Source organism: Salvelinus namaycush, chromosome 37 (assembly GCF_016432855.1).
Source record: "Salvelinus namaycush isolate Seneca chromosome 37, SaNama_1.0, whole genome shotgun sequence".
NCBI lineage: Eukaryota > Metazoa > Chordata > Actinopteri > Salmoniformes > Salmonidae > Salvelinus > Salvelinus namaycush.
Window position 1 is genome coordinate 25,167,064 of NC_052343.1, and position 15,517 is coordinate 25,182,580.

At 43.9% G+C, this 15,517-nt stretch overlaps 1 protein-coding gene across 1 annotated transcript; it reads left to right on the forward strand.

Annotated features, from left to right (window-relative positions):
* The first annotated feature begins 1,950 nt into the window (after window positions 1-1,950).
* LOC120031317 (carcinoembryonic antigen-related cell adhesion molecule 18-like) lies at window positions 1,951-13,319 on the forward strand. Its single transcript, XM_038977024.1, has 7 exons — window positions 1,951-2,098; window positions 4,154-4,275; window positions 4,625-4,829; window positions 5,697-5,842; window positions 7,171-7,315; window positions 8,261-8,414; window positions 12,490-13,319. The coding sequence occupies exons 1-7, from the start codon at window positions 2,041-2,043 to the stop codon at window positions 12,575-12,577; spliced, it is 918 nt and encodes a 305-aa protein (XP_038832952.1). The 5' UTR covers window positions 1,951-2,040; the 3' UTR covers window positions 12,578-13,319.
* Window positions 13,320-15,517: the final 2,198 nt, after the last annotated feature.

The following is a 15,517-nucleotide window of genomic DNA, read 5'->3' on the forward strand; positions in this document are numbered from 1 at the left end:
ATGAAAGGAAAAACCAAAAACCTGTAGACACTAGGCCCTCCATGGAATGAGTTTGACACCCCTTCTCTAGATCAGTGGTTCCCAATCAGTGGTACTAGGACCCCTGGGGCTACTTGGCCTATCCACAGGGGGTACTTGAGAAGACTCATGAGACCATAGGCCTACTGGTAAAATGCACATGAGGGGGGTACTTCAGCAGTGGAGGCTGCTGAGGGGAGGACGGCTCATAATAATGGCCGGAATGGAGTAAATGGAATGGAATCAAACGCATGAAAACCATTTGTTTGATGTATTTGATACCATTCCACCGATTCCGCTCCAGCCATTATCATGAGCGTATCCTCCCAAATGAAGGTACCACCAACCTCCTGTGCTTCAGGGGTAGTCTGGGCAGAGCACAATTCAGTTGGTGGTCCAGTTACTGAAAAGGGTTGGGTACCACTGATCTACACATCTGTGTTTCCTCCCACCATTTTCAAATGCTACTGTTGCCTAGGGTCTTTCGTTTCAGACACTGAAACTATTGAAACTTCTGTTTGGCCAACTTCCCTTCTTTGGTATTCTGTAGCCTCTAGGGCAGTTCAAAAGGCTGATTGAGGACCTTTTTACTGGAGATTGTGTTGGTTTTCTATTTTCTATGATTGTGTATTGATGTGAATATTTGTGTATATTGATGTATATAGTGTGTATGTATACCGGGCTCATCTGTAAAAGAGACCATGGTGTTAGCATGACTCCCTGTCAAAATACATTTTATATATCCATCTGTTTTTCCACATAGACCAGTTTTCAGTAAATGATTGCCTCAGTCATTCAGGGTTTTTCAACAACAACATCTATTGGGCCTTATGTAATGATCATTTCACTCCAGCCTCTTTGACCCAATATGTGCTTCTGAGTGTCTCAGATGTTTACTAACTGGTATAAACTGATACTAAAACCACGGTCAGCTGGGATTCCCAACAACAGGCAAGGCTTGTATAAGGTCTCCCAGATAATAGTATCAGACATATAGCATGACAAGCCACTAGTGATGACACTACAGAAATGGAAGAATTGGTTTACCAGAAACAGAAAAAAGGACATGCATATGAGACATTGTAGTTTGACTAATCAAAATGTGTCCATGAAAAGGCTATGTTTCAAGTGTGTTAACTCTACCTCGAAACTCTACATCAGCATTTCGCAGTACCTATTGGAAATAGATTATTTTGTTCTCGGTTTTGCAAGTGTTTATTTGGTCGCGCTGAAACGATCTCAAGTGCTGCGTAAAATCAGGCGACGCAGAACAGTCCACATGGGTAAAAAACGGCATCCCCATGCTTAAAGAGCGTCCTTCCACTTGTCATAGATAATTAAGTGTACACGGAACCATTTTCGGGCTCACCAGAAGTAGGGACAGGTTTGGTTAAGGACAGATAATTGACTTCTAGATGGCGAAAGCTCCTGTGTGTGGCAAAAGCTCTCGTGTGTGACAAAAGCCACGAATGACACGATCAGTGCTATCCGGGATCTTTGGGACATCCCTACCCCATTAAAGTAGAATTTTAAAATGTTAGGTAAGTGCTATGGTTGTGGTTGTGGGTAGGGACTTTCCAATGATCTCGTATAGCACTGACCTGCGTGAAACTGTACATCAACATCCTGAGCGCACGGAGACAAGTGACGCAGTAACGAGTGATTGGTAATTGGAGCGTATACTCCCATTGTTATCAATATACACACGTCTTGTTTTTACTTAATATATACGACAGTGGAGAACAGTTATTTAAAACCAAACAGAAATAAACACTTTAATAAAAACATTCGGCACGTGGAAAGAAAGAGGTGTATGTGTGTGTGTGTATATATAATAATATGTTTGTAAAGCTTGTTTCCAAACTTTGAAAGAAAGACAACATTGGAAGCCACGCCTCCCCCAGTATCAATAAGTACAGTGCCAGACGTTCCTTTCGACAGTCAGGCGGATTTGCAGTATTTAGATACAGACACTGAAGCAGAGTGGGAATACTCATCCATACCCAGAATTCAATAACAAACATGAGAGGTTTTATACTCTTTGCGATTTTAGTAATTGCACATGCTCACAGCAGTATTGGTAAATATAATTTTATTTACTTTAACTGAGTGAATTTCATTTTATTCTACTCTCTCTTTACACTTACATGTTATGTAGTCTTATTTGTTTTGATTCAACTGCAAACGTGAACTCTTCAGCATTGTTCTTCAAATTAGTTTTCTTGACAACAGTGGTGTAAAGTACTTAAGTAGTACTTTAAACTATTTTTACTTAAGTCGTTTTTGGAGTATCTCTACTTTACTTCACTATTTATATTTCGGACAACTTTTACTCCATTACATTCCTAAGTAAATTGATGTACTTTTTACTCCTTACATTTTCCCTGACACCCAAAAGTACTATAAATGTTGAATGCTTAACAGGACAGAAACGGTCCAATTCACGCACTTATCAAGAGAAAGTCCCTGTCATCCCTCTGCCTCAGCTCTGGCGGACTCACTAAACACAAACGCATCTTTTATAAATGATGTTGGAGTGTTTTACTTTGACTTTTGATACTGAAGTAGATTTGAGCAATTCCATTTACTTTTGATACTGAAGTAGATTTAAAACCAAATACTTTTAGACTTTTATTCAAGTAGTATTTTACTGGGTGACTTTCACTTTCACTTGAGTCATTTTTTATGAAGGTATTGTAACGACCCTGGTTTTATAAGCGCGGAAATCGACTCTGCCGCTCGAGCATGCTTTTGCGGCACAGTCGATAGCGCGCCGGACCTCGGGCTAGGAGGTCGAGGGTTCGAGACTGCTATTTCATTACATTGGTGTCAGAAGTGGGATCGGACCTCGCATCCACGACAGTGCATGTGCTTGGCCGGTGAGCGCGTTCCTGTAAGACGTAAAGTCGCAAGCTAGCGCGAGGACGCGCTCTTTGAAAGGAGGGAGTAGTGTAACGACCCTGGGTTTATAAGCGCGGAAATCGACTCTGCGGCTTGAGCATGCTTTTGCGGCACAGTCGATAGCGCGCCGGACCTCGGGCTAGGAGGTCGAGGGTTTGAGACTTGCTCCCTGCTGTTTCATTACAGTATCTTTACTTTGACGCAAGTATGACAATTGGGTACTTTTTCCACCACTGCTTGACAAGATATTGTAGGACAGCTGTGTTGGCATCACATAAGGGCTTATACTCACATGGTTGGTATATTATGGGAAAGAGATTATTTTGTTCTCGGTTTTGCAAGTGTTTATTTGGTCGCGCTGAAACGATCTCAAGTGCTGCGTAAAATCAGGCGACGCAGATGTATGTGTATATATTTTTATATCGTCTCTGTTTGTGCCTGTGTCATCGATTCCATTTTTAATTGAGAGCGGAACTACCCTGAAAAGCCAATTATCTGAATACGAAATTGAAAGTGACAAATCAAATTAATCTCCGCGCCTCTATCCATCTCCAAGGGATTTGATTTACCTTGGAGACTCAACGCTTGTGGAGAAAAGCAATTTAAGTCATTGTTTAGTTTTTTTGTCACTATCGAAAACATGTTTCCAATTGCTTTTCTTCAACATTAACCATGGTGTGGATCGATAATGCCACAGTCATCCCCGTGAAATTGTGAACTTTCAACGTGTTGTTCAGCTCCTATGACAAGTAATGCAAGTGCGTGGTTGGTCTGTGTTTTTGCACTAAAACGCTTTGTCCAGCAGGGGACCTCCTACCAACCTTTTATTACCAGCATCTCCTAGTCAAGTAGACAAACCTGTTGTTCATATGACTGTATTTGGCTAAATGCCAGTCCGGTCTGAGTCAGACAAAGAGAAGGAAAAGGAAGAGCTTGTATAAAAATAAAACAATGTATTTGTCACTCAAACAGTAAGCTGCTGCAACAGCCCAGTCTAATGCCCTATATGTGGCCCGATTTGTTAGGCGCACCAGCCCATCCACTGAAGTGTATCAAAATACTTATCAAACAAAAACCCCACTGGAATGACTATAGCAATAGGTGGGCTAAACAATAATCTTGTCTACTACCAGCCATGGGACGAGATTAACTAAACAATAAACTAGCATTGACAACTAAAGTGTATGACGATGGTGTTGATTTGGTCCTTGTTGTCTTCTTCTGTGCTGTCTAGCGGCCCTGGTCATAAAGGGACCAGACAAGCCTGTTCTGGAGAACGATGAAGTCACCCTGGAATGTCTGCTTTCTGACTCGGAGCTCAACACCAGCCAAGTCCACTTTGAGAAGTTTTCCAAGGTCAGGACACAGGCTACTTCTACCTCTGACTTTACTTATAATTGCGTTATATGATTGCCAATTCTGTTGCTGAACTATGTGAAGTAAAGCGTGTTGAGGTGCTACACTTATCGAAACATGACTTGAACTCGACTTCAGTTAGTGCAGAATGTTTAATTATGTCAACAGGGCTCAGCTTTATCATTTTGTTGTATATAAAATGACCAATGTGTGCAGACCAAGAAGGTAATCATTCTCTCTACTACTACTACTCATATCACTGAGCCAGTCCTGCATATGACTGCTGTTTGCAGATTAGGTAAATCTCTGTTTCTCTCTCACTGTTCCTCTCGCTCCTACTCTCCATCAGTACATGAATAAGTGGTATCGGCTGGAGGAGGAGCCCATGTACCGCCGATGTTTCACCGGTGTTATCTTGAGGCGTCAGGCGAGCCAATTGCTTCTGTCCATCCGCAGCATCCACAGCTACTTCCACCAGGGACTCTACCGCTGTGTCGCAGACAACGCCACGGCACCCGACAACTCCTCCCAGCCCCTGGCTATCACCGTCGAATGTGAGTATGGGGTGGGCAATATAGTCACATGCATGTCTGTAACAGCTGTTTTTAAAAATAATGTTTTAAAATGGCAAATAAGTCAGCACCGCAGGAAAGACCAAACCTCCTGGAGAGCTGCTGGGTATGCAGGCTTTTAGTACAACCCTGCTTTAATACACCTGATTTGTATCAGCTGCTCCCCAGAACCTTGATTAGCTGAATCTGGAGGGTAAGTGTAGTGCTGGAACAAACCCCTGCACACCCAGTAGTAGCTCTCCAGGAGGAGCGCCTGCTGTCCACTCCACCGTACAGTATATCCATTCTCCTCATTGTTTTCAAAAACAATGTTCCAGAAAGGAAAATTCACAGGGGATAGATAGAAATACAAAGCAACCAGAAGAAGAGATGTATTGTACAAGGCACATGAAAGGGTGGTCATAGCGTGAGGCCTATTTTCCCTCCCGCTACAGGGGCGATCAAATTGTCCGTCATGTCTTTTGATAGGCTTCTTTGCCTGTGGAGCAATCGATAATGGGGAATTATTTGTGTGGACAGAAGGAGAGAGCCCAAGGCACATGGAGATGGTTCCGTTGACGTAGAGAGGGAGAAAATGAACCGTCACACTCCACAGTGCACCATTGTGAGGACTTAGGAAGATGAAGGCAATTACCATTATCTGATTGTTCCCTCCTCATGGGTAATTTGTAGAGGATTTGAGGCACGATACTGCAGTATACTCAGGGATATGGCTCTGTTGACTCATGTTTATGCATGCTTGTACACCGTGCACAGCTGCACACACGCACTCAAACCTCTTAAAACCATCATGCATGCATTCTTCTTGATTTCTGCCTGAACCTGCTGTGTTTCTGATCCCCTGTTCAGACATGCGTGAGCTGTCTGTGTACGATGTGTCCACCTCCAGCCGGAAGTTCATCAAGGAAAACCTGCTTGTGACACTAGGCGACGACGTGGAGGTGGAGTGCTCCACCACAGCCTCTGAGGCACCACAATACTTCTGGCAGAAATATGTGAGTTTGGGTCTGTCAGGATCTGGCCTTCTATCGCTCGATCTCTCACTCTCTGTCCCGCTCCTCTTTCTCTCTCAGCACCATAAGAGGTGCTCAGTATTCATTGTTATTCCCTGGTTTGGGCCCTCCTCTTTCTGGAGAGCAGCTTGCCCACTTACAGAGGATTAATAGTTTAATGAGGTCTAGACAACAAGTGGCAACCTGAAAGCCAATCTGTTGATAGAATCCTAATGATTTTTCAATGTTCAGTTAATCATTGTTGAATTATTCAACTTGCTGTTACCAAAGCCACAAACCAAATGCCCAGGGGAATTAAGACCTCTCAATGCTAAATGTCAAACTCCGAATGGCCACGCAGACAACAATAAGACCTTGGTGAATTGATTTGCTGCTCCCTAGTGGTAAAATAAGGTATCACTACTTCAGCACATTGTGGTCCACTATTTCAGACCTGATACAATTTCACGCCTTTAATATCAAGTTAGTCCTCACTTTAATACATTTTTCTGAATTTGAATGTCTTTAGAAAGAATACCCCTCCACCCTCCAATATCCATCACTGTGAATATCCTCCATCTACCTTTTGAACCAGTCTGTCCACACATTCATAACTATTTGCATAACTGTTTATACATTTGGATTTGGGGTAGAAAATATTCAAGGATGGGGATGGGAGGAATTATAGGGGCAGAGAAACAAACAGTATGGGCCATTTGATGGGCAGCTGCTGACTGACTGCACAGTCCCGGTCTCCAGTAATGTCCATAGGAGGCAGGCAAGAGACTGGATGCGTCTGAGCCAGTGGATTTGCATACAGAATGCTGTTTTGGCCAAACCTGGCCTTTCCTTGAAATCCTCTTAATTCAGCCCCTCATTCAAATTGAAATGGACTTTCTTGGCAGGAAAATGTGAGATCCCAGGAGCCAAATCATTTGCAAGGTGTAATGTATTTTTTTTGTTTGTTTCTATTCTGTTTCTCCTATTATTCCTCCCCTACTGTGTCTAACTCTCCCTCTTAATAATAGCGCAGCAGCTAGTTCTGTGTCCACAGTGCCTCCCGTTTTCTCATTATGTGTTGTGTTAACAGTGTTGCTGTGCTATTCTTTGCTGATTGCCTCATCTAGGTCAGTGAATGGGGTTTATGTGGAATTTATTCAATTTGTTCAGGTAAATACACCTTGTCTGGGAGTTTATTGCTTCTCTCACAGGAACACGCATACTGTAACTCCACTGAAAAACGTTTTCTTGACTTGTTCGCTCGCTTTCTCCTCCATTCGCACCCCCCTCTCTCTCTCCTCTCTCTCATCCACCATCCTTCCCTCTATCAGGGAGAGGACTGGATCGTGCCCTCCTCCAAGCTGAGGCTGAAGAAGGTGAGGATGGAGGATGGTGGAGACTACACCTGCATGGCTGAGCACCCCACCCTGTCCAGCCTGAAGAAGAGCAGCACCATCTCCATCACTGTGCTGCCAGGTAGGTAGGGGTCAGGGGTTAGGAAGGGGGGGACTACGGGGGTCAGGGGTTATGAAGAGGGACATTATGTGTAGGGGTTAGAATGCAGGAAGGAGAAGAGGGAGGGCGAGAAGTACAGATGTTAGGGCCAAGGCACATATGGGGAGGAGGAGCTCCCATGAAGGCGAGGGTCTTACGGCTATGTGATGGAGGAGAGGAACTGGCCACTGCAGAGGACGTGTCTTAGGACACTAAATATGTCACTGAAGAAGAGGACTCATTACGTTACAGCTAATCCAATTTTTCATCAGCGACCTGTGAGATGATTACGCTGCATTAACGGTCACAGGTTTTTCCACACGATCATATCGCCAATATAGAGTCAATTATAATCCTTGCGATTACAATCGTTTCAATTATCTAGCCTCCAAGTCAGTTACGCCAATCAAACTGGATGCATGTCAATTATAACAGTAAAGACACTGCTTCAGTATGAAGTGGAAGTGAATAATCGAAGTGAACAATCGAAGTGAACAATTAATTGCCCTTCATTTTACACTATTTTTAATCAATCAAATGTATTTAATACAGCCCTTTTTACATCAGCAGTTGTCACAGTGCTTTACAGATGCCCAGCCTAAAACCCCAGAGAGCAAGCTATGCAGATGAAGCAGCACAGAGGCTAGGAAAAACTCCCTAAAAAGCAGGAACCTAGGAAGAAACCTAGAGAGGAATCAGGCTCTTCTGGCTGTACCAGGTGGAGATGCATGTGGCCATTAAGGCCAGATCGTTTTTCAAGACATTCGAACGTTCATAGATGACCAGCAGGGTCAGATTATAACCATCTTTTCCAGAAGAGTTGGATACACTACAACATGGACAGTATGGAGCTAGGCTAACAAAATAAACTGTCTGTGAATCATCCGGTATTAAAGCCTGTAGTGTGTCTGACTCTCCGGTCTGCAGCCACCAACGGCCGTCTCAACCAAGCCTGGTACGACTCCACCAACCTGGTGTTGATGACCTCCGTGGCGGGGGCAGTTCTCCTGGTGCTCATCCTGTCTATCACCGTCTTCCTGGTCCGCAGGGCCAAGCAGGCCAAGAGCACCAAGGGACCCATGTGAGTGCTGAGCTCTGTGGCACAGTGCCCTTCTCACCTCTCTCTCTCTCTCCCTCCCTGTGTGTGTGTGTGTGTGTGGTGCCCCCTCCTTTCTCTTATCTTCTTCCCCTCCCCTCTTCCATTTATCCCAGGTTATAGCCAGGCCAATATATTATATCTATTGCCTTATATTTCACTCTGACTCTTACGATAGTACCAAGGCTAAGGTGGATTTACTGTGTGTGTCAGTGTTCTTGTAGACCGCTGCGTCCCAGTGGCGGTGACCAGCTCGACCCAGTCGCTGACTTCCTCCCTGATCTCTTCCCTGCCCACATGAAAAAATACTACAGCTTAATATAAAATACTACAGTACTTACTGTTGAATTCTGTGGTATACTGTAGAAAACTATACTACACACTGTAGTATCCCTCGATCATGTGTAGTACTCACTATAGAATGTTGTAGAATACTACAGTAATGTCTGCAAAACACTACACTTTTTAAACTAAGGTAAATACTACAGTATTTAATTTTCATATACCCTGCCCATTCCCCTATCCCAATTTGTGCCACCTATAAGTAAGACATCTACATGCCAAGTATAGACCATATATTGTGTTCCATACAGGTCAGAGAAAAGAGCTGACGTTCAGACCCCAGTCCTACCTACTTACAGGTTAGAGAAAAGAGCTGACGTTCAGACCCCAGTCCTACCTACTTACAGGTTAGAGAAAAGAGCTGACGTTCAGACCCCAGTCCTACCTACTTACAGGTTAGAGAAAAGAGCTGACGTTCAGACCCCAGTCCTACCTACTTACAGGTTAGAGAAAAGAGCTGACGTTCAGACCCCAGTCCTACCTACTTACAGGTTAGAGAAAAGAGCTGACGTTCAGACCCCAGTCCTACCTACTTACAGGTTAGAGAAAAGAGCTGATGTTCAGACCCCAGTCCTACCTACTTACAGGTTAGAGAAAAGAGCTGACGTTCAGACCCCAGTCCTACCTACATACAGGTTAGAGAAAAGAGCTGATGTTCAGACCCCAGTCCTACCTACTTACAGGTTAGAGAAAAGAGCTGACGTTCAGACCCCAGTCCTACCTACTTACAGGTTAGAGAAAAGAGCTGACGTTCAGACCCCAGTCCTACCTACTTACAGGTTAGAGAAAAGAGCTGACGTTCAGACCCCAGTCCTACCTACTTACAGGTCAGAGAAAAGAGCTGACGTTCAGACCCCAGTCCTACCTACTTACAGGTCAGAGAAAAGAGCTGACGTTCAGACCCCAGTCCTACCTACTTACAGGTCAGAGAAAAGAGCTGACGTTCAGACCCCAGTCCTACCTACTTACAGGTCAGAGAAAAGAGCTGACGTTCAGACCCCAGTCCTACTTACTTACAGGTTAGAGAAAAGAGCTGACGTTCAGACCCCAGTCCTACCTACTTACAGGTTAGAGAAAAAAGCTGACGTTCAGACCCCAGTCCTACCTACTTACAGGTCAGAGAAAAGAGCTGACGTTCAGACCCCAGTCCTACCTACTTACAGGTTAGAGAAAAGAGCTGACGTTCAGACCCCAGTCCTACCTACTTACAGGATAGAGAAAAGAGCTGACGTTCAGACCCCAGTCCTACCTACTTACAGGTTAGAGAAAAGAGCTGACGTTCAGACCCCAGTCCTACCTACTTACAGGTTAGAGAAAAGAGCTGACGTTCAGATCCCAGTCCTACCTACTTACAGGTTAGAGAAAAGAGCTGACGTTCAGATCCCAGTCCTACCTACTTACAGGTTAGAGAAAAGAGCTGACGTTCAGACCCCAGTCCTACCTACTTACAGGTTAGAGAAAAGAGCTGACGTTCAGACCCCAGTCCTACCTACTTACAGGTCAGAGAAAAGAGCTGACGTTCAGACCCCAGTCCTACCTACTTACAGGTTAGAGAAAAGAGCTGACGTTCAGACCCCAGTCCTACCTACTTACAGGTTAGAGAAAAGAGCTGACGTTCAGACCCCAGTCCTACCTACTTACAGGTTAGAGAAAAGAGCTGACGTTCAGACCCCAGTCCTACCTACTTACAGGTTAGAGAAAAGAGCTGACGTTAAGACCCCAGTCCTACCTACTTACAGGTTAGAGAAAAGAGCTGACGTTCAGACCCCAGTCCTACCTACTTACAGGTTAGAGAAAAGAGCTGACGTTCAGACCCCAGTCCTACCTACTTACAGGTTAGAGAAAAGAGCTGACGTTCAGACCCCAGTCCTACCTACATACAGGTTAGAGAAAAGAGCTGATGTTCAGACCCCAGTCCTACCTACTTACAGGTTAGAGAAAAGAGCTGACGTTCAGACCCCAGTCCTACCTACTTACAGGTTAGAGAAAAGAGCTGACGTTCAGACCCCAGTCCTACCTACTTACAGGTTAGAGAAAAGAGCTGACGTTCAGACCCCAGTCCTACCTACTTACAGGTCAGAGAAAAGAGCTGACGTTCAGACCCCAGTCCTACCTACTTACAGGTCAGAGAAAAGAGCTGACGTTCAGACCCCAGTCCTACCTACTTACAGGTCAGAGAAAAGAGCTGACGTTCAGACCCCAGTCCTACCTACTTACAGGTCAGAGAAAAGAGCTGACGTTCAGACCCCAGTCCTACCTACTTACAGGTTAGAGAAAAGAGCTGACGTTCAGACCCCAGTCCTACCTACTTACAGGTTAGAGAAAAGAGCTGACGTTCAGACCCCAGTCCTACCTACTTACAGGTCAGAGAAAAGAGCTGACGTTCAGACCCCAGTCCCACGTACTTACAGGTTAGAGAAAGGAGCTGACGTTCAGACCCCAGTCCCACCTACTTACAGGTTAGAGAAAAGAGCTGACGTTCAGACCCCAGTCCTACCTACTTACAGGTCAGAGAAAAGAGCTGACGTTCAGACCCCAGTCCTACCTACTTACAGGTCAGAGAAAAGAGCTGACGTTCAGACCCCAGTCCTACCTACTTACAGGTTAGAGAAAAGAGCTGACGTTCAGACCCCAGTCCTACCTACTTACAGGTCAGGGAAAAGAGCTGACGTTCAGACCCCAGTCCTACCTACTTACAGGTTAGAGAAAAGAGCTGACGTTCAGACCCCAGTCCTACCTACTTACAGGTTAGAGAAAAGAGCTGACGTTCAGACCCCAGTCCTACCTACTTACAGGTTAGAGAAAAGAGCTGACGTTCAGACCCCAGTCCTACCTACTTACAGGTTATGGAAAATCTGCTCTTAGAATTTCTCTAGTAGGTTTCTTCTAAGAGAAAGCCTTCACTTCTATGTCAAAGATAATAAAACAAACAGTATAGTGAACACTACAGTAACGTCTGCAAAAACACAACAGTAATGTTTACAAAAACACTACATTATACTACAGTCCACAAAAAGACTACATTAATTACTGTAGTATATACTACATGTTTTCTTTTACTACTGTATTTATACTGTAAATAGAGTTGACTGTATATACTACACTAAGTACTACAGTATTCACTGTAGTGTTTTGCAGACTGTAGTCCGCAAATCACTACAATGCATACTATAGTATTTTTTTCATGTGGGTGTGTTTTCACCAGACTCTTGCAAAACATGTAAAGGATACTGTGGTCATATAGTATGTACTGTTAAAATCATAATAAATACACAGTAATCAGACACATTGTGACCCACAACTTATGTTGGTCAACCTCATATCAGGGTGATTACAACATGAGTACAGTACATGCTTTCTGTAATAGGTATTCTGTCTTATATAATATATGAAAGCTATTGAGGTTAGGTTGCTCTTTACATCTCTGTGTTTGACCTACAGTATATTCTGTAGATCACTGGTTGGCAGTCTATTTGTTCTCTTTTAAATGTATTTCTCTCCTCTGTGGTTCTCTGGGCAGTCCATTTACAAATAATGGTGCAACTCTCTATCTTTCTCTCCTAATTCAAAGGGGTTGGGTTAAATGCAGAAGACACATTTCAGTTGAAGGCATTCAACTGACTAGGTAGTCCCCTTTCCTCTGGGGTTCTCTGGGCAGTCCATTTACAAATAATGGTGCAACTCACTCTTTCTCTCCTCCCCCTCTCTCTACCTCCAGTGATGACCACTCTCAGAAGAAGCCCATCTACACAGCCAGTGTGGAGTCTCTGGCCTCTACCAGTGGAGACAAACAACCACTGGTGTGACCGCGCCAAGAGATGGAGAGGAGAAGTAGGGGAACAAATGGAGAAAGATGGTGAAAGGGAGTGAGGAATAGGAAGGAGGGAAGATGTCAAGGTGGGAGGAGAGGTGCCTGGGTTATGGATGCAGAGTAAAATCGAAGCTATTATCAAAGGCTGGCTGCGTGTAAGAGGACGGAGACAAATTATTGTTTTACTGGGGTGGTTTGCTTCCAGCGGGGTTGGCTGAAGTGTTCTTGAACAAAAGGTGTGCAATTTTCTCTTTATTGATCTCGCAACCTGCAAAATTGACATTCACTTTCTTATCTGAGGCAAGGCGAGGGGGAGGAGTCTTATATACTGTGTGAACCCTGAGCAGCTGCAGACAGGTTTCAGGAGGTTACCTTGAGTTAAACTGCTCACCACCACCACTTTTGCAGCCTTGGGCTCACAAAAAGGAATGCCTCTTACGTTGCAAGTATAATGTGACTGCTGTATCACAAATGTGCCTTTTCCCCTCAATGCTTTTACGTGGTGTAGAATATTGGTGTGGATTATTTTTCAAGGAAATGTATAACCTTATGTAGCATACTAGTGGTGACGCACTTCAAAGTATACAGACAAGATGTACACTTGTAGATTATTTTCTATCTCTATATTCCAATGACAACTGAAGCACTTTCAAACATTACCCTCAGAGCTATCTATTTGCTGTATTTCCTGTACTTTTAATAGTCATGATATATAAAGTTGATTTGAGAAATTCTAATAGTAATTCCCCAGTGTCTTTTATCATTGATTTAAATGTAGGACATATCGAGAGGGGGAGGAGTACTGACAATGCTGTGAAAGCTGGATGCTGGTACAAGCTTGGACACATACAGTAAATCCAATGGCCTCTTGACCTCCTATCCTCTCTATAACCTCAGTTCCCTCCACTTCCTATCCATTCTGCAAGGCCTTCCTCTACAGCTAACCTTTACTGCACCTCACTCACACCATCTAACCATGGAGAGAGAGCCTGCATATGATATGCCCAGTCAATAACAGAAGACAGACAGACAACCTTGAGGCATCTACCCATTGTTTTAAGTGAGGCTATGTATGTGGTTACACATCGTTCATTCCCCACTGCATCCTACAGCACCATTAATAATTCTCCCTCTCCCAGCCAGGCTACAACTTCATTCTTTCATTTTCTCCTCTGTTGCCTTGTAACCTTAACATATTTGCATCACTGCTTATCACTATAACGGGTCTTATAACTATTTATTTAATTAAGCCTGGACTGTCTGTTGATGTTTTATTATGTGTGTGTGGTTGAAGGTAGGCTGCCGTTAATAACGGGAAGGAGATGCTGTGGTTTAACAATGACACTCCATTAAAGGGTACCGTCCACGTGCTACAGAGTACAGCCAGGATAATGTTATTAAACTGATTATTCAAGTCTTCACTGCAGCTCCTTCTCCAGCCACCGTCTGGCTTTTTACAGGCTATTTGTGTGTCCTAGCTGTAAAGGCTGAGGTCAAAACGGTGTAGCCAAAAGTCCATAAAACAGTCATGCTTCATCAAAATACCATTTGGAAATTTGAAGTGCTCTTCATTTGAAATGCCAGCGAACAGCGTTTTATTTTGGCCTTTGAGGCATTTATGGGTAAAAATCATACGCCTTCATGGATGTTGCTGGTTCAACAGGATGGCCCAAGGACTACTAGACTACAGTGAGGTCAGTCGCATGAGGGCTTTCTGCCTCCATGGTTGTTTTTGGATAGCTCTGGCCCCTAGGCACTGACCTAGAATCAGCTTGCCCTTCTAATGTCACCAGGTAAAGTTGAGGGCTGCCCTTGGACACTGGCATAGAGTCTGGCTTCTGACCTCATGTCAGTAGCTAAAGGTCGTAGGATTGGAGTAGGCTTACAAAAAGATGACCAGCTACACTTTTACCTCACATATCATATAGGAATAATTGTTAGGAATCGTTGTTATTACCTTACACCAAGTATTTATCATTGTTGATTCTGTTTCCTAAGAATATCCATGCACAATATAGTGATAAGTATACCCATAACCACACATTGGTTATTACATTAGCCTATAGTTGGGTGACTAGCTGATGCTACTAGACCTGCAGTCAAGGATAAACCCTGCTGTGAACTGGAGTGCAACATGTTTCAGCAAGACGGACAGCAGCAATATACCGGTCTATGGAAGCCTGTCTCAGTGGACATCTCCATTGGAATGAGAATGACTAGAGCATGTATAGTTCTCTTGAATAATATAGCAACTAGGGCCCGCTCAAAGACATTGTTTAGAACACGTGGTCTCTATTCTGTTAAATTGCATGTATGTAGGAATGTATGGGTTGAAATGAAAGTTAGGTTTTTGCTGGAGGCAGGTAATTCCCCCATCATTACTCTCCAACAATGCCCAATCTGGTGCGGGGGAGCCGTCGCTGACTCCCGCCAACAAGGGAACAAACACTCCGAGAGAAAGTGACAGGGGAAAATGAAACGCGACGCGAAATGCGGGGGGCGGATATTATCCTAGCCAAAACAACATGATGAAAGCGAACATATCTCGGCGTGGGACAAGTAGAAATCAAAAGACAGAAGGAACGGAAGTGTGGTTGAGCGGGAGAAGTACAGATGGGTAAATCAGTAGCCTACAATCATGTCAGGCTACCCATGACTACGGGGCAGAATAATTTATACAGATGGGCCTATTATGGAGACTGAGACAGGCCACTTTTTATGTAACAATTTTAGAGGAACATTCAGGCTTAGGGCTACAGCATTTCCATCGAGCAATTTTCAAAGCTGAAAATGAGAATGTGCCCTGCTTCAAAAAATGAGAATGTGCCCTGCTTCAAATACATTATAATTTTCAGGCTGAATTAATTAATTAACAAATACATGTTAATTACAGGCTCATGTTCCGAGCTGATCTGACATGCTATGCACTTTACCC

Bases quoted from the DNA above. Each gene is read 5' to 3' on its own strand.
- LOC120031317 (XM_038977024.1), top strand. From the start codon at position 2,041: ATGAGAGGTTTTATACTCTTTGCGATTTTAGTAATTGCACATGCTCAC. The intron at 4,830-5,696 runs GTGAGTATGGGG...TCCCCTGTTCAG, and splicing joins CCTGGCTATCACCGTCGAAT to ACATGCGTGAGCTGTCTGTG. The intron at 8,415-12,489 runs GTGAGTGCTGAG...CTCTACCTCCAG, and splicing joins AAGAGCACCAAGGGACCCAT to TGATGACCACTCTCAGAAGA.